The sequence below is a fragment of the Coturnix japonica genome, chromosome 1 (genome assembly GCF_054131305.1).
Source record: "Coturnix japonica strain WE chromosome 1, WE-NBRP24, whole genome shotgun sequence".
NCBI lineage: Eukaryota > Metazoa > Chordata > Aves > Galliformes > Phasianidae > Coturnix > Coturnix japonica.
Window position 1 is genome coordinate 56,925,974 of NC_140663.1, and position 23,089 is coordinate 56,949,062.

At 38.8% G+C, this 23,089-nt stretch overlaps 1 protein-coding gene across 2 annotated transcripts in view; it reads right to left on the reverse strand.

Moving 5' to 3' along the window:
• Nucleotides 1–23,089, reverse strand: part of PTN (pleiotrophin) — a 67,895-nt gene that overhangs the window by 6,168 nt on the left and 38,638 nt on the right. For both annotated transcript variants that reach the window (XM_015866610.3, XM_015866621.3), the window contains exons 2-4: nt 14,963–15,072; nt 13,866–14,039; nt 13,153–13,314 (exon numbers count right to left, since the gene is read on the reverse strand). In XM_015866610.3, the coding sequence (XP_015722096.1) occupies nt 13,153–13,314; nt 13,866–14,039; nt 14,963–15,071 (445 nt within the window). In that variant the 5' untranslated portion in view covers nt 15,072. The remainder of the gene's footprint in view (nt 1–13,152; nt 13,315–13,865; nt 14,040–14,962; nt 15,073–23,089) is intronic.

Sequence of the window (23,089 nt, forward strand, 5' to 3'; positions counted from 1 at the left end):
CCAGTAATAAACTTCATCCAATATCCCTGAAAGTTCCCCTTTATTTCTCTATACACATAAGAACAGATTTTGTTTCCTGAGCAGGGAAAGAGGAAACTGAATGAAATGAATATAAAACGAACAACTGAGAAGCTGGAGAGGATGGGAACGGGGTGCACGTCTAATTCAGTTCTTTCCTATCTGAGCATATACCCTATTTGGCATGCAGAGCACTGTGTCAGGAACTTGTTCCAAAAACAAGAAAGCAGCAAGTGGCTCCTGGAGAAACCAGGTCATGGCTCAGCAGAGAGCTGGAATAAAGCTCTGCACACACTACCCACACACAAACCCCTCCCTTGCTTCCTTTCTATTTCATTGTTTATCTTTGGCTTTCTCTGAATATGAAGGCAACTCCAGAGCATGGTGAGAGAGCTCACTGGTTTCTTCAGCTTCTCCATTGCCAGCCCTTCCCCATTTGTTTGGGACAAACACCTATGCACAGTTGATAGGCAGCAGAAGTTTGGCGTAAACTGTTCTGCTGGTTAGTACCAATAGGATTGGGAAGGGAAAAGAGAGCATTTGCTGCTCTAACTAATGTGTAGTGTGTAAGGGAATGATGTGAAAATACAAGAGAAAGTGTGCATGTTGTACCAACAGTTATCTACAGTAACTTTCACCACAGTAAGTGTTAATGCTGCGTTCTACAGGGAGAAGAAATAAACAAGGACGCCTAAAAAAATGAATAAGAAATTAAGGGGGTCAGATACTTTTGTCCCACTTACAATCCTGTAATAGGGCAGTTAACAACTCCGTGAGAATGAATAAATCCTCTGAATATTGCTGTGAAATGTAGAAAAACGGGTACTACAAAGAGATGGAAACTGAGTTTCTGTGAATTAGTTGTCTGAAAAGAAAACAGTAAGCAGTAGACTCATGTTTGCCTTAACATGGGTTTCACTGATAGACACTTGCCACCTTTGAATTATGCCTTTGTTCCTTCCTTCTCAGAGGAAAAAAGAAAAAGAAACTCCATCTCAAGTGAAGAGGTAAAGTAACATCCATCACCCTGAATGAAAAGGTAAGTATATTTGGTCTTTAAGGAGGTCTTCTTTGTGAATATGATTAATTTCTCCTTGCCTGGTTCATGTAACACGGACAGTCAAATAGCCATCAACTCTGGTAAAACTAATGTATTTCATTAAAGCCAAGGAAGCTTTTTTGATATCCTTCAGATACGATTAAGGCTAAAATACCTTAAAACAAGAAGTAATTGTTTTCAGTCTGAAAATGTGAAAATTGTTATTATTATTGCTATCATTATTTCTCTGACGGTTTGTGTGAGTGTACATGTATACATGCCTGCAGCCTGGAGCCATTCACAGAACCTGTTGTTATTTTACAAACTATCATTACGAAATGCCATTTTTCATTAAGTTAATACAGAATTTGCACTTGGCTGAAGCTTCCTTTTTCCCCTATTACTTTTCTGTCTGCCCTTCTAATTTCTTTTACTCAAATCTTTATCTAAATTTTCCATTATATCACTGATCCTCCCGGATTGTGCACTGTATTGATTGGCCTCTCTTTCTCCCTTTTGTATCTATTCCAAGAAAGAAACATTTTATCAATACAGTATTTTATCAAGACAAGCACTTGGATTAATCTATTCAAACCTGCCAACAAAAATAAATAAATAAATAAATAAATAAATAAATAGAAATTAAAATTGAAATTAAAAAAATGTGCAGCTCGCTTTTGGGATGATGTTACTAATTACGAGGAGGTTTTATTCAGCAGTCATTATGTGATCATATCAGTTCCCTGCCTCAAAGACTATATCTTGCACTTGACTTAAGGTCCCAGCCAGATGTCTGTATCTACTTCTCAGTGAAAGGGAGAAACTAAACTCACCCTGTTGTCCATCTTGTGGTAATCAATCTGCATATCACACAAACTGCCAAATCCATCTACTTACACAGGGAATTGTTTCTTCTTGATGCTTCAGGATAACAAAATGCTCCCACCTGGGAGGTAATTCCTCTCACACTAAAAGTACTCACACTGCCAGAGCTTAATCTTTCAGACAGTTAAGTTGTACTGATGCAAAGCACACTTCCTCCATGAAATGACACGTAACCTCAGAGTTGTGGCGATATAAAAAAGAAAACAGCTCAAATATTTCCCAGTCCTTAGGCTTGTTTAAAAACTATATCCTGTACTTCAATACCCATTCAATTATGTATCAAAATGTTGTTGTTCATAATGTCTTGAACAACTCTGCTCACAGCTACCCTCCACCTGCTTTGACTGCGCATTCAGGCTATAGACAACAGTATGTGACTGCAGAAAGTTGCTTTTAAGACATATTTTGTTCATGTTTTCTCACTGCTCAGATCTACGCTAACATCTGTGTTACTTAGACTTTCACTGTCCTCATGTTTGTTCACCTTAGACTGCTGTCTCAACTTCTATATGCTTTAAAGTCACCTCACAAGCCACACTGGGATCTATATTACCCTGATCACTTTGCCAGCATTTCTCTTTCCAGGGAAGCCAGCCACTCATACTGAAAGGGTCCGCTTGCCAGCAGTGCCAGCCCTGACAACATGCTTGGAAGCCCTGAGCAGTTCAGAGTTCAGTGCCAGTTACCTCAAAGCTCAACAGTCCCATACTCCTGCTATAGGCATCTATCAGCTAAGGGGGGGAAAGATCTCCAAGATACACCACCACCAATAATCCAACTCAGATTCCTATTCCATAAAAGTAAATTACCTAAATTAACTTCACTTTAGCACAGACTGAATGCAAGACCACCCCAGAAATTTCATTTCAGGTTTTTCAATATGATCACTGCCCGCTGTCAGAATCTGCAGTAACTTCTCAAGCTATGCACACTGAAAATAGACTTTATGATAGGAAAGCCACAATGCCACTTTCTACATCACACTGACATCACAAGGCAGTTTGATTTCAATGATTCGAGGCTGAGGTAGAAGGAAGCAAGAAAAGAAACACAGTGAACAAAGCCTACCTTGAGCAAAACACTACCATCTGCTAGAACCCTTCACCTTACCAACCTAGTTAAAGTAAAATCTGTGAAGACAAAGCTATGACTCTGTGCATTGGCCATGTATTAGCTACAGAAAATGTATTTGCTACAGACAGGTGTTACCAAGAATATGCAGTCACTAAAATGTGGTGATCAAAACTGATGAAACCTAGGTTCATACCAGAGCATACTAAATATTTTATCTGAATTCTAATTTTAATCTGAATCTCCACACTGTATTGCCTGCTTCAAAAGTTTGAAACATTTAGTACCGAGTCAGACATTTACTGGAGGTGTCTTTATGAGCTACCTCTGGGGAATTCAGGATGCAATAGAGGAGGGAACAAGGCAGAAAGCAGGAAGGACACACTCAGTTGCACAGAGGGCACTATGAGATATTGCCCCAGCCATACTATCCTTGCACTTTTGGCATGGCTTAGCACACAACCACTCTGAAGAAAGCAACAGTTAGCTATAACCCATCCAGGCTTCCTTCACACTAAGGAAATTCTTAGCTTTAGCTTTACCACCCCTATATATCCTTGCAGCAAAACAAATGGACCAGGAGAGTGAGCTATGCATAGTCCAGAATATTAATGAGAATTGTAAAAACCATCCTCAGTTTTTGTGTCTGTTTTATTGCATGTGCTTTCTGCTGTCCCTCCCCCTTCTCTCTGTCTCACAGTGAGAGAGCTCTTGCACAGCTGGAGGCTAGAATCTTGGTACTGGGCAAATGCAAAGAGCAAATTCAGAATACTTGTCTGTTCCTGCAGAGAGCAGCAATCAAGCACTGCACAGACATCGTGCACCCCCCAGAACTCAGAGCACTTCTAGTGAGATAAAAACACCCACGTAGTGTAGTACAAATAGCCCTGCAAGAGCCAGCTGTGTTGATGCACGCAAATTTGATTTTGTAATCATTCAGCAACGTGAACAGCCTTATTTTTAAGAACTGTTGATAGGATTAAAAGCTGCATTGTCACGGGCCCAAATCTGCATGAAGATCAAGAACAAAAATGCAGCAAATTTAAGGTGAGGACTTTACTGAGTAAACAAATTAATCTGATAAGCAATTTGAAACGGCAGCAATTCTCCTTAAATAACTGTCTTCATTCTGAAGCTTCATTCTTACTGCGCCTGCAGTAAAGGAAAGTAATTATATTGAACAGAAGCCACGTACGTTGTGAAGCCACTATTAATGAATAAGGTACAAAAAGTAAGTAATTGCATTTTAATGGGAGCCAAGCACAGAAAGCCAGGACTTGCATGCATTTATTTTCCTTTGTTCTGAAGAAGGTAAAAATTCACTCATGGATTGCTGAACTTTCCTATACACAAGATCAAACAGTGCCCCCAGAAGTTGTAAAAACCCGTTCAAAATTTCAAAAGCATTTAGAGCAAAGCATTTCAGCACCACGTGTTCGGGACACAGAAATTAGTGATGTGTCCCACACAGTACAAGGAAGACAGGTTTCCTAAAGGGCTCTCCCTCTCACACTGGGAGATGTATCTCAGAGCACTTGATTGCTGTGGTAGTGGTCATTGGGTATGGGGGTGTGAGTCAGTTCTCAACTTTGATGAAACCAAGGATTTTGTCCCTTGGTAAAAATAAAAACCCACAATACAGGTATCACTGTACAGGGCTTCACCCTGCTCCATAGGAACAGAAGCAGTAGTTTCTCAGAAGCAGTAGAAACCTCATGGTTTCCACGATTACAGGTGAAAATCTGCTGATTCTGAAATATCACTTAAACATGGTATTTCTTCTACTGCTATAGAAAGAGAAGCATTCCAAATTAGTTTAAGTAAAAACAAACAAAGAAAGAAAGAAACAAACATTAAAAATACCTATGATGGCAATTTTGTTCCAAAATGAATTCTTCTTAAGAGGCTCTTTGAACATAACAGAGTTGTACTGGATAGAAGCAAAAGCAATACTCCACTAACTAAAACACCATAGAAAGTAACTCTCCAATGAATTAATGACCTTTATGTGATTTTTATTTTTTTAATGTATTACAACTGACAGTATCCCCTGCATGTAAGCTCTGCGTTGTTTAATCACTGCCTTTTCTTGACTTGTGTTGCTCAGGTTTTCCACGTCACTCTTCTCCAAGCAGGTTTTGTTCTGATTCCCACTTTCTCAACTTAAATTCAGGATATCCCTGTATTTGTTCCCAGCTGAACACAGCTGAACACATTCAAACTGAAAGGCTAAGCTGCAGACACATGCCAGAAGGATAGTGTACAATGTGATATCTATAGGGGAACAGCTAGATTCATGATTGTTACAAACAATATATCCAAAAAAGAAATGGACAAGAGTGTCATTTGTGGAAAATGGATCTCTAATTTTCTTCTCATTTTCTTTTAGTCCGAATCACATGCACTAAATCCATTAAGTTATTCAGAAGACTGTTACTGCTAAACTTTTCAAGCAACGTCTATTTTGCACTTGGAGCCTGCTGAAGAGGTCTGTCTAACTGGAAGATGGTTTCCAGAAGTGGGTCACTTTGCTCTTCTGTTTGCTTCTTATCATCTGGTGTATTCACTTTGCTGATTTAGGGAAAGGACATTCTTACTGTTCTTTGTCATGTTCTACAATCAACACAACCCCATCTCGGCTGGCTCTTCAGCTGTCTGTCTCAGTGGTACACAAGATCCATCTTAATACTCGTGAGACAGGTGCAGGAATAGAGTGATATACTCAGAGTTTACTCTCTGCATTCACATGACTGCTGGAGACTGCTGAAAAGAAAATGTAGTAATAAGCTCTTTGGAGCTGCATTTCCCTACGTCTACAGAGAAGTAAAATGCTACATTGCAGCAGTTCGTACGTCAAACTGAGAGCAGTAAACAGCTACTTACAGAAAATTATTTGCTATGTACCGTGAATATAAACCTCATTTAGTGTAGTTGGCTTTTGAGAAGCAGACATGCACATTTCTCAGTGTGCTCTGTGCATCTGCCCCAGCCTAGTCTACCCTCAGGGCAAAAGGTACAGCCTTTGCTTTGGCCAGTGTTCCAAGCAGAGGAGTCGCCTACAAAACTTTTGCAGTAAGTCCAGATAGGAGAACAGATATAGGGAAGGTGATGTGGAAAATGAGATGGAGGAAGAAAGAAGGAAAATAAAACTTGAAAGGAAAGGAAGTGAAGAACTAGAAAAGGAGAGGACAAAAAGGAAGGAACAGAGCTCTCTGTTTCACTGCTGGGAACAGTAATGAGTGTAAACATTTGCTGATGGCATATCTTTTATCACAGTAAGTCCCACAGCTTTAGGCATTTCCACAGCTCAATGGCAGTGACTAATGCCAAGGAGGCTGGCCGGCTCCTCCAAACCAGGAAAGTGAGACAATGAGCATGTAAGAGAATTGGCACACAGGGCTATTTAAACTTCCTCCCCAAAAGGTCAGTATTAAGTACTAAAAGAAACTTCTGCAGGCACAAGATGGTTAAACAAGAACATTTGTCACATCCAGTTTTTCGTCTTGAGTGCTAACACAGAAAAAAATCATCTGGAATATAAACCAGAAGGTCAGAAAACATGGAGGGTCAGGTTTCCCATGAAATTTCCCTGTGTTCTTTTCAAAATCACCTGTTAAATCTGCAGAACAACTAAAAATTGAAAAATACTTCTTTTAAAAATATCTTTATCTTTCTCCCTCTCCTACATGCATTTACTGCTCCCTGGAATCATAGATGTGTGAATCAGAATGAGAGTACAACTGGATGAAATGCTCAAATTATTCATCCAGAAACTCATTTTCCAAAGGTACAAAAGCAGTCTTGAGAGATGCTACAGGAGAAAGCTCTCAAGAAGCATAAGGGAGGAAACTGAACAAAAAAAAAACCCAACACTTCCATTTGAAGACATCAGAATTTCATTTGCTTAGGCCTGCAATGGCAGCTTTCTAGCAGCTTGAGGCTGATCCACGCCACAGCCACTATTCTGTTCTATTTTTCTTATATGGCTTACTCTTGTTCACACTTAAATTAATGAGAAAAATCTTATTTCCTCATGCTACAGTAGCAAGGAGCCAAGACACAGAAATGTATCTCAGACACTCACAGAGTTCTCGTTGAGTTTTACTTCATCTTGAAATAACAAGCCTCATCCTCAGACTAAGGGAAATACTACCAAGAATTTAATATCCAGTCTCACCCCTCTGGACCACCATTTCTCCTCTTGGTTTTCACATTTCTCAGCTCCATGAGACATAAATTATTCATGGAAAAACTGCCTCTCACAATGCAGTCCTTAGTACAATGGCACCCTTTTTCAACTGGGCCTCTGAGCACTCATGCAATACAAATAATCATGATGATAGCAACAATAATAACAGTCAGTCATGCTGTTCCCGCTGGGCATCCACTGCCAGTGTCTGTCCCACAGAGCTCAGATCACTGTACTTCACTGCAGGCTCCTACTCAGTGCCAGGGAACACTCTTGAATGAGGCTGCCTCATGCCTTCATAAGAAGAGAGAAACTTTCCAATTTACCTTTCAGGTTTTTGTTTAACTATAGCAGCTGTTGCCTAATATAAGAAAATCCCTCATTTTTATATCTAATTAGTTTAAGTAGATCCTATTATTCTGCCTTCTGTAATACTAATTATTACGCTAGCTGCATGCCTGCATGACTAACGAGTTACATTAAAGACAGGGAGTTCTGCAACCTTCAGAAAGAAATACAAGAAGAGAATGATGCCAAAACAGGACACATCAGCATCTTTCAAATAAAACAAAATCACAGTCCTAACAAATCACTTGTTCTCCCCTTACACTTCTTCCAGCTACTCTTCAGAAGAAGGCTATTTTTTTTGCTGCTCAAAGGCAAACTTGAGGGAGGGCACTATGGAAAAAGCTGATTGCCCACCCTGTAAAACAAAGTGGGTCACAAACAGCCAGTCCTCTTTTTCAGTGCTGCACACAGTCTGAGCAACAAGTAGCTGCATATCAGGTGAGCAATTCATTCAGAAATTGTCACTGTGAGCTCCTTGCAACAATCAACAGCCAAGTCATTCTGCTAAAGTGCAGACAGTCTGCCCTGGCAATGCTGTTAGTCAGATGTCCTCTCTGCAGGTAGGAATCAAAGCTGTAGTGCCCAGAAACCACATGTTGCATTTCTGTTTCTGGCAACGAAGTTGGTACAGGAATATATCTGCTCATTAACAAAAGCCCAGCTCTATGTTTTGACAGCAAGCTCTCCTAAGAAGACACATAGTAAGTTAATATCAAACACTGTCATAAATCCACTGAGATAACACCAAAATGAGACCTGAGTTAAATATGGTAGTTCAGACACCCTGAAGTAAATTGTCACATTCATATAACTGCAGACAGGGGAAAAAAGGGAGCAATTGCTGCTAGTAAAAACATGCAGCCAGGAGTTAACAGCTCCTAATTGAGCACGTGCACCTGCTACTGTAACTGTATGACCCTGAAAAATCATTTAACCTTTCTGACTTTCAATAATTATTATTGTTTACATTGTACTTCCACAGCTCTATGGAGCTATAGTAGGGTTACCTGATCATTTTCTGGAAATTCTTCCCATAAAGTTTCCTAGATAGAAAAAGTAATGTAGTACAGATTATTTATGTTGCTATTAACTCTTAAATAAAGCTCTTCAAACAACAGGAAATTAGTAAAATCACTGTAGGAGCTCATACACCACCACAGACAGGCAATGCTCTGATGTACTGCTACAGTCTAATGCTACACCTGATTCATTACAGAAAAGACATTGTAGCCATTATAATCTATTGCAAGTCTTGCCCTCTTCTGAACAGTCTTTAAAAACATGGGTAGTGGATAACACGGTCTTTAGATAACACTCCAGTTATTAAAGACAACAGTTGCATAAGCAGTATTAATGTTTGCGTGCTTTAGTAAAATTGTTTTCCTAAGTGTCCAGGTAAACTGCTTATCCTATTCAGTTTTATCTTTATCAAAGTTATAAGTTGTTCAAAGTACAGGAATTATGGGGAGAGAGAGACAGGAAAAATGAGAGTGACAGAAAGCCTGAGTGAAAAAAAAAGAAAGAAAACTGACCAGGCTACCCAGAGGAGTAAAAATAAATTCCTTCTCTCTCAGCAGTATAACCAAAATGTTTCCTGAATCCTGACAATATCCCATTCTTTTCCTCTCTGGCTGGCTGGAACCTGAACAATCAACAATCATGTTTGGGTGGCCGTGAAGTAGGCCAGATGGAGTTTGTCAGATGTGATTTCTACTCTTCTGTGCAAGCTGGCCATCAGAGCAGCTGCTCAACAAAAGTTCTTTTGCATCCATCAAGATAGTTTAGAGAGAACTTGAACATCCCTGGCACTTCAGACACTGATTAGAATATGCAGTCGTATGTATTAGAGGAGATGTGTCTGCTTCTGCCAAAATCCTGTGATAAAAATTATTGTTTCATCCTTTCCAGCCTTTGTGACAGGCCTACTCATAACTTCATTTGTGTACTAAATAAACAAACCCTGGTGTCTGGGATATCACTGTCACAGCACTGACAATCTCTCTGTCAAAACTGATATCATTCAAGAATGTACACCAGTTTTCACTATTTCAGTGCAGCAGCCCAAGACCAAGCTATTGTCATCCAATCCAAGAGCATCTCATCAAAACTATGGGGAAAAAAAAGAACTCATTAGAAATCCAGATAAAATTCAGATTCCTAATTCATCATCTGCTCTCCCTCTTGAAAAAAAATTAGAGGTTCTCTAATAATTCTCCTCTTGCAAGCAGTGATTTCTAAGACTACAATCCATTCTTGGAGTCAGCTGTTCAGGAGAAAAACACTGAGACAGAGGAATTGCTAATAAGGAAAACATACAAAAGTTAAAGGAAAAAATATCCAGGAAGTTAGGTTATTTTCCAAACTTCAAAAGATTCAAAAAGCTTTTAAGGCTTTTCCATGAATGCTGGCTAATGATAAACCCATGAGAATTCTTAGATCAACATTTTATCAGTAATTCTAATGCTAATGAGAATATCCTGACTTAATTTAGCAGAAGTCTTCCTGCAGACCAAAGAACTTCCTCAAAACAAACAAACAAAAAAAAACCAAAAACAAAAAACAAACAAACAAACAAACAAAACATACTTTTGTCAGTGAATCTGACAAACAACCCTTCAGATTTTTCTGTATGTATATATATATATTTGTCTGTTAAACATCACTCAAACTCCCTGAAAACAGCACTCAACTTCTAAAGTAGTTTGGTGAGAGGAGAGAAAAACAGGATTTATGCTACCAGCATCGCTTTGCTACATTCACGAGCTGAAAAGCAACAACAGATAATGCTGTTTTCTTTTTCAGCACAAATCTGTAGAGGACAGGCTTGAAACGCTGTATACATGCAGTCGCTTCATCTCAGAAATTATTTAGTAATAATAAAAGGAATTTGGGCAAGTCCATTAGAAAACATTTTTAGCATGGACAGATTCTTATACAGCAAAATACTTAAGTCAGAAATTTTAGTTTTAACAGCAGACAAATTACAGTAAATAACAAAAGACACATTAAGCTGCAATTGATTGGAGAAGCTAAATGGAGGCTTTTACTTACCATAGTAATAACACTAAATCACAAGAAAAAAAAAGCAGTGCAATGGAGAGGTTGCAAATACAACCTAATAAAAGGAAAAAAATCAGGGCACGGGAAAGAGGGCTAGTCAGGAAAATTATTAAAGCAAATCTTCTTTCTGAATATACTGCTACTTTTCAGTGAAATAATATCAGTCATCTCGCATCCAATTCTGGTATTCCCAGCCTACCAATGTCATAGATGTTCTCAATGATGAAGTTCTTGAAGCCTGCACTAATCCAAAACGTAACAGTTTAGCAGTAGAACAGATTTCTTTCATCTATGGGACCCTCACTTACAGTTCTGCTGTCAATGCCTACAAATGCTGTGGAACCACTGCCTTTCTACTCCAGAAAATCACAGTGGCAACTGATGGCAGCTGAGCAGCATTTACAGGTTTAGCAGCATATGAATACAGACTTCGAACAACACTATACCTCAAGAAAAAGATTGCTGCTTCCAAATAATGTATTATATGCTTTCTTCGCTTGTAGTCCTGAGTTGCTCATGTGAAGCTACGGAAGAAAAGGGAGCCTAATACGTATCTGTAGCCCATTTCAAGTGCTCAAGCAGTACCTAGATCTTATTTATTGGTTCTGAAGAATTAAATTTATTCTATTCTAACTATAGCTTGCATACAGTTTATTTTTTCCTTTATCGAGATACAGATAGGGTCTTACCTCCAGCCTAGAATTTCCCTCACCTCAGGAAGCAAAACGAAATATTCTTCATTTCAGCACTCAGAGTTTAACTCAGTAATGAAGTTCAGTAGGGCACAACATTTTATACAGTATTCAACTGCTTGACCTAATTTCTTCCTCTAGTTCCCCCTACTGCTCTCAACACACTGACCAGTGCAGTTCCTAGGCAGTCATACACACTGATCTGCAATATGGACTACTTCTCTTCAGCTCAGGGCTCAGGCACACTGCAAGTGTTTGACTTCTAGACTTGTTGCTTCTCCTAATGCCAACAGAATATGAATGAGCAAGTGGTTCATAGGAAGACGCTGTAAGATTTCTAATACAAGACAGGAAAGCAGAATTTCTGCCCACATTTATTATGATCACAAATCTACACTTGTACCTATTTCAAATTAATGAAGTCAGGTTCCCTGTTTAACTAGCAGCATACAACTATCTTGCTGCAGGTGGTCACAATCCAACTTTCAGGATTAGAGAAACTCCAATGCAGAAATTACACTTGCTCTACTAGGACACTGTTTCTCTCTCTTCCAGCAGCCATCAGTAGAGCCCACTGACTTCACATAGGTAGGACTAGGCAGAATGCTGGGGGTGGCTCAAGCAACAAAGCCCTTCTGGCAGCACGAGAAGAAACTTTATTCAATAAACTCCCAAATGCACAGAAATTTGCAAAAGAATAAAATAATAAAACAGTAAAGAAATCAAATCTTTCCCTTCTAACTAATAAGCAATAAAATTACACAGCTTCAAGCCCTTGTTGCATTTATTCCTACTTTTATTCCTCCTCATCCACTTCCACGCCCAAATGAAGATGTTTATTGCTGCTAACTCAACCAAGTCAGCTGGTTTCCGGAGATCCAGTTGTATGCTTTCTGCTTCACAGCTTACATTATCTACACAGGTTCTAGACTCAGCACTTATCTGGTAGCTCCACTGAAGGTGTGCAAGTTTGCACAGGCAGAGTGCTCCATAGATCACTGGTGCACCACTACCCACAATTGGAAAACTGCTCATCCATGTTCCACCTGACACCTCTAATCACATTTATTTCTATAATTATCCAAATATTCAAAGCCTGGAAATTTTTTAACATAGTTTTCAGCAGCAAATGCCAGAATAATATAGCTTGTATCATTTACATAAAACAATATTACTTTGGTTGATTAAACAAGACCTCACAGCTTTAGCTTTCACTGAAAATCATCTTAAGCGCATAACATGTTATTCCAATGAAAGAGTATATTAAAAGGCCTTAATAACTAAAAATAAAATGTTTGTCTAAGAGACACTAGGAAACAAAACGAGCATATGCCTTCAGTTAAATAAGACAATAGGTGGACTCATCCCTGCTGTCTTTGAATAAAGAATATATAACCCAAAAGGTGCAGAACATCTGCATGCCCTCTTTTCAGCATGCAGTGAGCAAAACATTTCTTGAACACTACGTGTCCAGAAGGAAAGTAGTTCCTTTTTCAACTCATCATTATTCAATACCAAGTGTCAATATGAAAGGTATGTTTATCTCAACAAGACATGTTCTTGCATGCTATTACTGGGATGTTCTCATTGACAAGTAAGTTATGCAACACATCTTTACTCCGATGGTCTACTGCACATCAATGAACTGGAGGCAACACATGTAGTCCTAATCTTCAGTTCACCTCTTGTCTGTTACTTTTCATTTACTATACAATGCAGGAATATTGCCTGCCTGGGAGACAGGAGAGGCTATGAGAGTACAATATCCTGTTCCTACTGAAGCATGTGAGACAACACAATTCCAACAAACTAAATGAACTAGTATGCAGCTTTCAGCAAATTGAATTTACCTTGAGGTTTGGGTTTGGTAAGCTTCCCACAGGGCTTTGAGATTGTGACAGTCTTCTGGCAGTCAGCATTATGAAGAGCTCTCTTTAGGTTCCCAGTTCGAGTTTTCAAAGCAGTATTCAAGTCACATTCTCCCCAGGCCTGGAACTGGTATTTACACTCTGCTGCAATGAGTAAATAAATGGTAATTTTTAAAATAGAAGGACTGAGAGTGAAAACAAAAATGTTATCAGTTCAGTAGGAACGAGTAACATTATAACCACTTTCATCACAGCCAGAAGGTGCTCCTAGACAAAAGGCTTGTGCAACTGGAGAAAAGAATCCCAGGAGAAATTTTTTAAATTGTCAATACAGAATGTAAATAAAATATATTGAACTATTAAGATAAATAAAGAAAAAAAGAAAGAGAAATGAAAACTTTGTTCAAGTTCTCTATGATTGTTCCTCCATTTGTGTGATGACAAAGGTTAAGAGAGGAGGGTTGAATAGTTTCAAGAGAGTATGTGCAACCATAGTCTTGTCAAGGCTGAAAGTGCTGCACTGATTGCTTTGGAAAGGTCACACTGATGTCAAAGCCATACATATGTTGTTAGTTGCAACAAACTTGAAATTTGGAGGTAGATAGCACCTTATTTGCAGAGCTAAGAAAATATAGTCTTTCTTCATCATACTTAAGTAAAGAGAAAAAACAGTCCCTTGAAAGTGTGATGCTTACCTCCAAATTGCTTCTTCCAGTTGCAGGGAATCTTACACTTCTGAGTCTTGGTGGTTTGTTTGCACTCTGCTCCAGTGCGAGTGCCCTCACGTGTCCCCAGGCCGCAGTCTCCATTGGTGGGCACACAGACACTCCACTGCCATTCCCCACAGTCAGACTTCTTGGCCTTTTTCTCTGGCAGAAGACAAGGAAGCAAACACAAGATAAATGGTCAGTACTCACAGCTGATAGAGAAATGTCTCTTCATTGAACAGCCACAGCGCCTGAGAGAGAAAATAAGGAAGATGTCTGTAAAACAGCTTCACAAGCAAAAGATCTGGCATGCCATTCACAGTTCTGCAAACATGTCAACCTCTTCAGCTTTAACTCCAAAGCACGATCACTCAAAGTCAGTTCCACTACACCTAATAGCCAAATCAAACTCTCATAGAATCATAGAATTATCATAGAATCACTCAGGTTGGAAAAGACCTTAAAGATCATCAAGTCAAACTGCAACCTAACCATACTACCCTAAAAGATATAAGATCTTAAGAAAAACACCATAAAATGCAATTCTTAAAAAACATCAAAAATCAATCTGATAGATGTCAGTTTTCTACTCCATGCCTCTCTCTATTTCAGTGGGGTCTGAGTTCATCACTAGCAAAAAGAAATTACCATTGGATGTCTGGTTGTCTGTTTTCAGCACAGAGTCCATTTAGTCCTTTACTGGAAGATTTTAACTCTCATGGCACTGGTGTCGCAATTACATATAACACACAAAATGAGTAATGTGAGAACTACGCTTTCATTGTGATTCTCCCTAAGCCTAGTAGGAACCTACTCTCTGCAAATTTTAAGGAAAGATGTCTTGCAATACCTATTCTGTGATAAACTGAGGACTTAGTCTCTTCTTTCTCAAGCTGCCAGCTTTCATGAAAACTAATTTCTATTTTTCAACTGAGCACAGGAAAAAATGTCACTGCCACAAATACCTATCATGCATGTCAAAAGGTTAATGAATGCCTTGAATTTCACAACAAAACCAAAAGCATTTTGTATTGTCCCACACATGCAGTCTGCCTCAGGGATTAACCCTGTATACTAGACCTTACCAGGCTTTTCTTTCTTTCCAGCTTCAGTGGTACTCACTGCTGCCAGAATGAAGACAAGTGCCAGCAGAGCAGCCATGAACATTCGACGTTGCTGTTGTTGATGTAGCATTCTGGGGAAAAATGAGATAAAAGAAAATAGGCTTGGTTAGATTGCAAAAGTTGGAATCCCATCAAAATGGCAGCTACAGCATTTTTAGGAAGCTGAGCTTCAGGGACAGAAGACACATGCATATCAAACACAATTATCTCCTTACAAAAAAAATATAAAGATTTTTAACATTTGTTTTCCAGTCCCTGCACCAAGTGCCTGATAATGTCACTGATGCTATGGATGGGTTTTGCCACAGAATAGTCAGTAATTATTGCTCTCTGTCAGAGAATCCAGACTTGTGATGGGCCCGGAACTTCTTTTATCTTTCATGACATCTGGCTGTGATTTATTGTGTACAGTTTCACATGCATTCCATCTTACCAATTAATACAAAGTAGAGAATCCAACACTGTCTACCTTGCAAGATTTCAAGTTCTTATTAAGCTTACACAACACAACACAAAAGAGCTTTGTTCGTGAAAACAACATGTATAGGTAAATATGATGTATATAATTGCCATTGCTATGTTCCTACCTATCATTTTCTTCCCCTACAGCTAGTGTCACTTTTTAATATCAATTAAGCTAATTTCCTGGAATGCAAAGTGGGCACAGATGTAGGGCTTGAGTATGCAGAGACTATTCATAGCATTCTAATGAATCCAAAAACTGGATTTAGAAAACATATTCCAATATAAAAACAAAATAAAACTTTTTGTTTAGTGGTGAAGCATCAGTTGTTAGCCAGACACCATGATGTAAATGGCTTACACACATACTTCCTTTTCACTTTGTTGTAATTTGCATTAGCACATTTTGGTATCATTTACCTGAAAGCATGGCCACAACAGCTCTATATGTGAAAACATCATTCTTTCCTTTTCCCAGAGACATCTCTAGTAAGCAGCAGGTTCCAAGTTGGTGAAATAGATACAGCTTGGATGGAGCATTTCTCCATCTTCTTTTTTTCAAACAAGGCCTGTGCTATGCCACAGCATAGGAGGGGGCATCAACAGTGCCACTATGGTGGCTTTGAAAACTAATCTGACACCACAGACATTTTAGAGGAAATATGAGTTCATTCAGCGAAGCATAGTAAATTTATGGGAGAAATAATTCTCACCATGAACTAAAGACAAAATGCATCAGAAATTTAATTTGGCACTTTTCAGTATTCCCTGCTGGCAAAAAATCTTGTTCAAAAGCAACATAATTGTAAATGACATGAACAACAGGAGTGGAATCCATTGCACAAGGACTTAAGTTTTTAAGTACACAGCTTTAATATCATGCTCGAAGCCAAATGAGAAAATGTAATTGTTTTATTTAAGTTAATTTCACATGAAAACTGCAAGATACCTGGCACTCAGATGCCTGAAGTAGCTGTTACTAACACCAGATTGGTTTACTTCAGAAAATAACAAGTCCTATCACAAAGAAAGGACCGGGGAACTCAAACAGAGCCTGGACACATACTGATCCTTGACTTCAACTTTCTCCCTTCAGCCATTATTCCTTGGAGAAACTTCATCATCAGTAGCACTACATCTCACCTTTCATCCCATTTCCACTACAATTTCTCACTTCCTCTCTTCCAAATAAGCAACTCCCTAGTTGGAGTATTAACAGCTCATGTGGAAACGCATAGGAAAGGACAAACAGGTCTGTAATCTCAAGACCAATCAGATGATGAAGCAAGGTAGCACAGGGGCTTTGTACCACAGGATGCCACCACATGCCAGAGAGGCATGTGCCAGGGAGGCAAAGAGCTCCCTCCTACATCACTGCTGCTAGCCCCAGGGACTTTGGAAGTGGTAACACAAAACCTTTTATGCTGCCAGAAAAACCAAGAGTTGTAAATATCTTTTTATAGGGTAGATGCCTTCCCTATAGAGAGGCTATAGAGAGACATCCCAGAGACTAAAATTCGAATTTCATCAGTATTATTTTCCACAAAACTGGCAGGAAAAATACCTACTTTGTAGAGTCTGAAAAATTCCCCAAGCCTTATAAACAAAACCCTATGAAGCCCCAGTGTAGCATATTTGCCAAAGACTCCAGGTTCCTCTGCAACTGAAATCCTTGCCAATTTGTTTAAGGAAACACTGAACCCACAGATATGTGTATCTCTCTGGCAGAGAGACAGGCTGTTCCCTGAAGTGCCTTTGCTATTAATTACAAGGAAGTGGAAAATGGTGTTGAACAGAATGATGCCTCATTTCACACTACACAAACACACAGAATCTGATGTAATGTGTGAGACTACAGCAAATTACATCATTGTTTTATACATGATAGATCAGCAAGGGCACATACGCCCATCAAATTACAAGTATCTCCTATGACCTATATATAGTATCTATTAAATATTAAGTATTTCTTCAAAAAGACAGAAAATCACACTCATCGATAGTTATTCAAGATTAATCTTCCATTTTTCTTGCAAATATTTCACTTGTGCATTAAAAGGATGAGGAGAAAAATCTGTCAATCTGGACTTATTTTGAAAACATCATGTTCCACTGAAAATAGCTCCTTCTTATATCAAGCTTTTCCTTTTTCATTAGATTCTGTGTTAATATTTCCAATTCAACATTTGATTTAAAGAAGTTCCAAAAATTCTTCTAGCAAATTGATTCACTTTTGATGTTTTGATTTTCGTAATGAAACTTCCATTTATACCAGTGGAAACTACAGATCCAGTGAAGGATCTGTAAGGGAAAGTACCTTCATTAAGGGGAAGTATTTCTAGAAATCTATACGACAGGCCCTAAACAGAACAAATAGCAAAATATAAGCAAATGGTAGTGATATATACAGACAATAGGAAGAGTCAAAATTAAAAGAGAAAGAAAGAAATGAGACATTTGGGGTAGAAGGAGCTGCAGAATCAAGGGAAAGAAAGGGTAGAGAGAGTTCGGGACAGTTTAAATGATGACTTGGAACAAGATCAGAAAAAGAGAATAAATAAGAAATGACACCACTAAAACCATGAAAAGAGCACTAAAACAAGAATGAGAAAAGAGATAAATGGTTAATGAGAGTTAAACACTGAAAAAGAAGACATTAGGAAAACATGAAGTGTGTAATGAGGTGAGAACTGAAGTCCAGCTGAGATGCACTGTAGCAAATGACTTCTCCCAACAACACTGAGGCACAGGAATTACTTCTGTCTTACAGATGATTTCACAATCAATCTCTGCTTGGAAGAAAAAAAAAATAAAGAAAAATTCAGAAAAAGGGTGGAGGCGGGATCAAAATACCTATACTGAGCACCTGAAAGAGCCAAAGAAAAATCACACAGTATCTGCAATTTTAAAAGACCTTCTGAGTGGAGCTTGAGCCTCCATTCCAAATCCCTCACTGCCTCCTGATCTAATTTTACAATAACAACTTTCCTCTCCTGCTCCAATAAGAGCACATTTTCTTTTCAACAAGACCATCCAGAACAAAACAGGCAATTTCAGATGAAGTTCCATCAATGAGCAGCAGTGCTTATTTTTCTTAACCCTACTAAAGTTAGCATGTGCAGCATATCACATATGCCTTTTGCAGGTGGCTTTCTTCCTGTTAATAACTATTACTCAAAATCCCTTCCCTTCATCTGTTCTTCCCAAAGCGACTGGCAAAGTCCCAGCTTTTACAAACAAGCGTTTTATTCTTAGCGTATATGAGTGTAATTTCCAAATTTTGTCACGTGATTTAACCCATGCATATCTTCCAGCTTTTCCAGTAAAGTATGCCAAACTTCATCTATGTTGACAATGTGGTTAATCTGAAACACTGCATGTATTGCAATGCCATATGTATTGCCATTTCTTATGACAGAGCATGGGCTTTATAGTGAGTTTGCAAGGCTTATGACTGGGTATTGCTCCATATGAGCTTTTTCAGACCTGTCTACAGCTTTGTCACATTTGGTTTTGCTGCAGCAGCAATTTTTCTAACTGACCATCTAGCTATGGCTAATTTGATTTACTTGTTTTTATCTTTGTGTGGAGCCACCCAGGTTTTATGATTTATCTATTACAATGACTCACTATAGAAAAAATGCAGAACTAGTGTCTTGGGAAAGGATTTGAGATTTGAACAAAGAAAAAAAACAAAAAAACACCAATGGTTGGAAAACAAAATGCAGGCCTGGAGCTGAATGAAATGAGTGAGCCAGCAGTGTGCCCAGGTGGCCGAGAAGGCCAATGGCATCCTGGCTTGTATCAAGAATGGTGTGGTGAGCAGGACTAGGGAAGTCATCCTGACCCTGTACTCGACATTGGTGAGGCCACACATCAAGTATTGTGTTCAGTTTGGGGCACATCAGTACGAAAACGACATGGAAATACTGGAGAAGGTCGAGAAAAGGGCAACGAGGCTCGTGAAGGGCTTGGAAAATCAGTCCTATGAGGAGAGGCTGAGGAAGCTGGGGCAGTTCAGTCTGGGGAAAAGGAGGCTGAGGGGAGACCTTATCGCTCTCTTCCAGTATATTACAGTGAGAGCGGGGCAAGTCTCTTCTCACTGGTGACAAGTGACAGGACGAGGGGAAATGAACTCAAGTTGCGCCAAGGTAAGTTTAGGTTGAACGTTAGGAAACGCTTCTTTACAGAAAGGGTAGTTAAGCACAGGAATAGGCTCCCCAGGGAGGTGGTTGAGTCACGGTCCCTGGATGTGTTTAAGAGTCATTTGGATGTGGTGCTTGGAGATATGATTTAGCAGAAGGTCGTTAAAGTTAGGGTGCTATGGTTAGGCTGTGGTTGGACTTGATGATCTTTGAGGTCTTTTCCGACCTGGGTAATTCTATGATTCTATGATTCTATGAAAGCGGGGGTAAGAAAGAGAACAAAGAAATAGTTTATAATATATGCAAAAGGGACTGTATGTATGATAAATCCATACATAACCAGGATCTGTAGACCAATAAAGAAACAGAAATGTACAAAAGCAGGTCAGCAAACATTTAAAAGTGACCCTAAGTCCTAGAGTGTGCAAAAGGAAACTATCAGCATAGACATCATGGACTCCAGACACTGACAAAACACCATGGCATCCCCATTATCAATATTATAACAAGACCATTGACCTTAGAGCTCAGAGAAGCTGCAGATGAATCAGCATAACATCAGGAAAAGCAATAGAATCCCTTTTTTTTTTTTTCTGATTGAATTAATAATTTCTCATCAAGTCCTACAATAAAGACTTTAATAAATCACAGTTTGATTAGTCCCAGATTAGTCATATCTAGAAAATCAGTTTTTAAGTGAGCTAGAATGGAAAACAGTCTCCTTTCTGTAAACACATGCTGTGTTTAATGAAACTTAATGTTTACCTTCATTTCTTAAGTTAATTTCATATTCAAATGTGTTCTATTTTGCAGTCCCTTGAGGGTAGTTATCTTAATCTATTTCCTTCCCCTTTCTTAAATGTAAATATTACATTTGCTCTGCTCCAATTGTACAACAGTAAGAAACATTTGGTGTGTGTTTTAACTTTCTTAATAAACCCAGGATGTCACTTTTGTAGTAAGGTAATAATACACTGCAAATACAGTTTCTCTGTTAAAAAGAAGTTGAAAGCATTCACTTCTTTGGAGTTTGACTTCTCTAACAGCTAATAGCAGCAGAGACCTCTGCTTCCCCAGGACTTTATCTCATTCATCACATGGCACATGCCCCCACATCCTAGTGGTCTTCCATATGGAAAATTGGGGTAGTTATACATCTTTGGAGCCAGACCTTTGTGAAATATAAACCCCAGTGATCTCCCTCCTCTCACACACAAATGCACATATTCCCTCCATTGTCTTTATTGGCAACACTAGAGAAAAAAAAAAAAACAAAAAAAAAAACCTAGATTTTCTTATATTTTCATTTAAATTTAAGTCAGCTTGATTTTTGTTGATTCTCAGTGAAGTGCCACTTCTGAATTTCCAAGACAGTACTTCCTTGAGCAAGCAAAATTCCATTTAAAATTCCATTTATGCTCCTGATAGCACTTACAGGGCTGATTGCTGATAGGTTTGGAGTTACTCTGTTGCTGCTGTTTTCCTCTTAATTTTTCTTGAGGAAAGAAATTTTACTTTATTTTTTAAAATTTTGATAGGAAGAGAATTTGACAAGTTCTTCATTAAAAATTTTCCACTGTGTCAACACAGCTCACATTTCTTAAAAATGTATTTTAAAACTGAAAACCTCAATCATTCTTGTAAAGTTTATGACCCGTATTTTATATAAACTGAATCAGCTTGTTAACAGTTGACACTCATGGTTATTTTTAGGGATGATCTTTAAGGTCAAGTTTCAATAGTTCCATGGTAACTAATGAAGAAATCCCATCCACGAATGCTTAGCCTTTATTATTATTAGCACCACTTTCCCTCTAAATCTAGAAAGAAAACCTTTCTATGATGAGAATTATAGTTATCTACTACAATGAAAATATTTAATGCTATTTTATTTTCCTCTTGTGTAACGCTAATCTAAAATAAAAACAAAATAAAAACAAAAACTAGCTAAATCCAGCAAATTGCTCTGTTTAGCAAAATGATATATAAACAGAGTTTCAGCAATCAGGCATTTCTCAGCTTTTCTTCTTTCTCTCTTTCGCTACACTGTCAAGGTGAATGGACACCCCAGATGAAGGGGCCTCCAGCAATGCTCACCCCTCTGTGGAGGGAGGCAACAAGGCAACAAGTCTTGTGAAGGGCTTGGAGAGTATGCCCTAAGAGGAGCAACTGAAGGAACTGGAGCTATTTAGTCTGGGGAAAAGGAGGCTGAGGGGAGACCTTACTGCTCTCTTCCAGTATCTGAAAGGTACTTACAGTGAGAGTGGGGTTGGTCTCTTGTCACTGGCGACAGGTGACAGGACAAGGGGAAATGGCCTCAAGTTGCACCAGGGTACGTTCAGGTTGGATATCAGGAAACACTTCATTATGGAAAGGGTTGTTAAGCACTGGAATGGTCTCCCCAGGGAGGTGGTTGAGTCACCAAACCTGGATGTGTTTAAAAACCATTTGGATGTGGTGTTCGGGAACATGATTTAGCTGAGAGTTGTTAGTTAGGGTACTATGGTTTGGTTGTGGTTGGACTTGTTGATCTTTAAGGTCTTTTCCAACCTGAGCAATTCTATGATTCTATTCTACGAGAAGGAGGTAGTTGCTAAACAGCAGAAGGTAGAGAAGAGCAATTGTTTCAAAGGATTTTCAGTACCAGAAGGAGCTGCAGAAGTAGCAACTTGTTTAAGCAATATAGTAGTGAATGAAAAAATAACAGGAATCAGCCTGAGAGAAATAGAAAAATTTATGAAGGCTAAAATTTTATTTAGTCAACTTTTTTTTTTTTTTTAATTAGCATTTACCTTCAGCTACAGGACAGGGCAGCCATAATATCAAGCCACAATCAAAGAGTTTTCTAAAAATGAAAAGAGAGAGAAAGAGGAAGGAAGGAAGGAAGGAAGGAAGGAAGGAAGGAAGGAAGGAAGGAAGGAAGGAAGGAAGGAAGGAAGGAAGGAAGGAAGGAAGGAAGGAAGGAAGGAAGGAAGGAAGGAAGGAAGGAAGGAAGGAAGGAAGGAAGGAAGGAAGGAAGGAAGGAAGGAAGGAAGGAAGGAAGGAAGGAAGGAAGGAAGGAAGGAAGGAAGGAAGGAAGGAAGGAAGGAAGGAAGGAAGGAAGGAAGGAAGGAAGGAAGGAAGGAAGGAAGGAAGGAAGGAAGGAAGGAAGGAAGGAAGGAAGGAAGGAAGGAAGGAAGGAAGGAAGGAAGGAAAGAAAGAAAGAAAGAAAGAAAGAAAGAAAGAAAGAAAGAAAGAAAGAAAGAAAGAAAGAAAGAAAGAAAGAAAGAAAGAAAGAAAGAAAGAAAGAAAGAAGAAAGAAAGAAAGAAAAGATGAGCATTAAATACAGTGAGGGATATGCCAATGCTATAAAAATGAGTGAGAGTGAGGAGTGAGCAGGGAACTAAAACCAGCATGATGGAAGAAAACAAAATGTAAACAAAGTTGAAAACAATGATGAATTAGCATGCCCCATGTTCAATTAAATGAGCAAAAGTAATT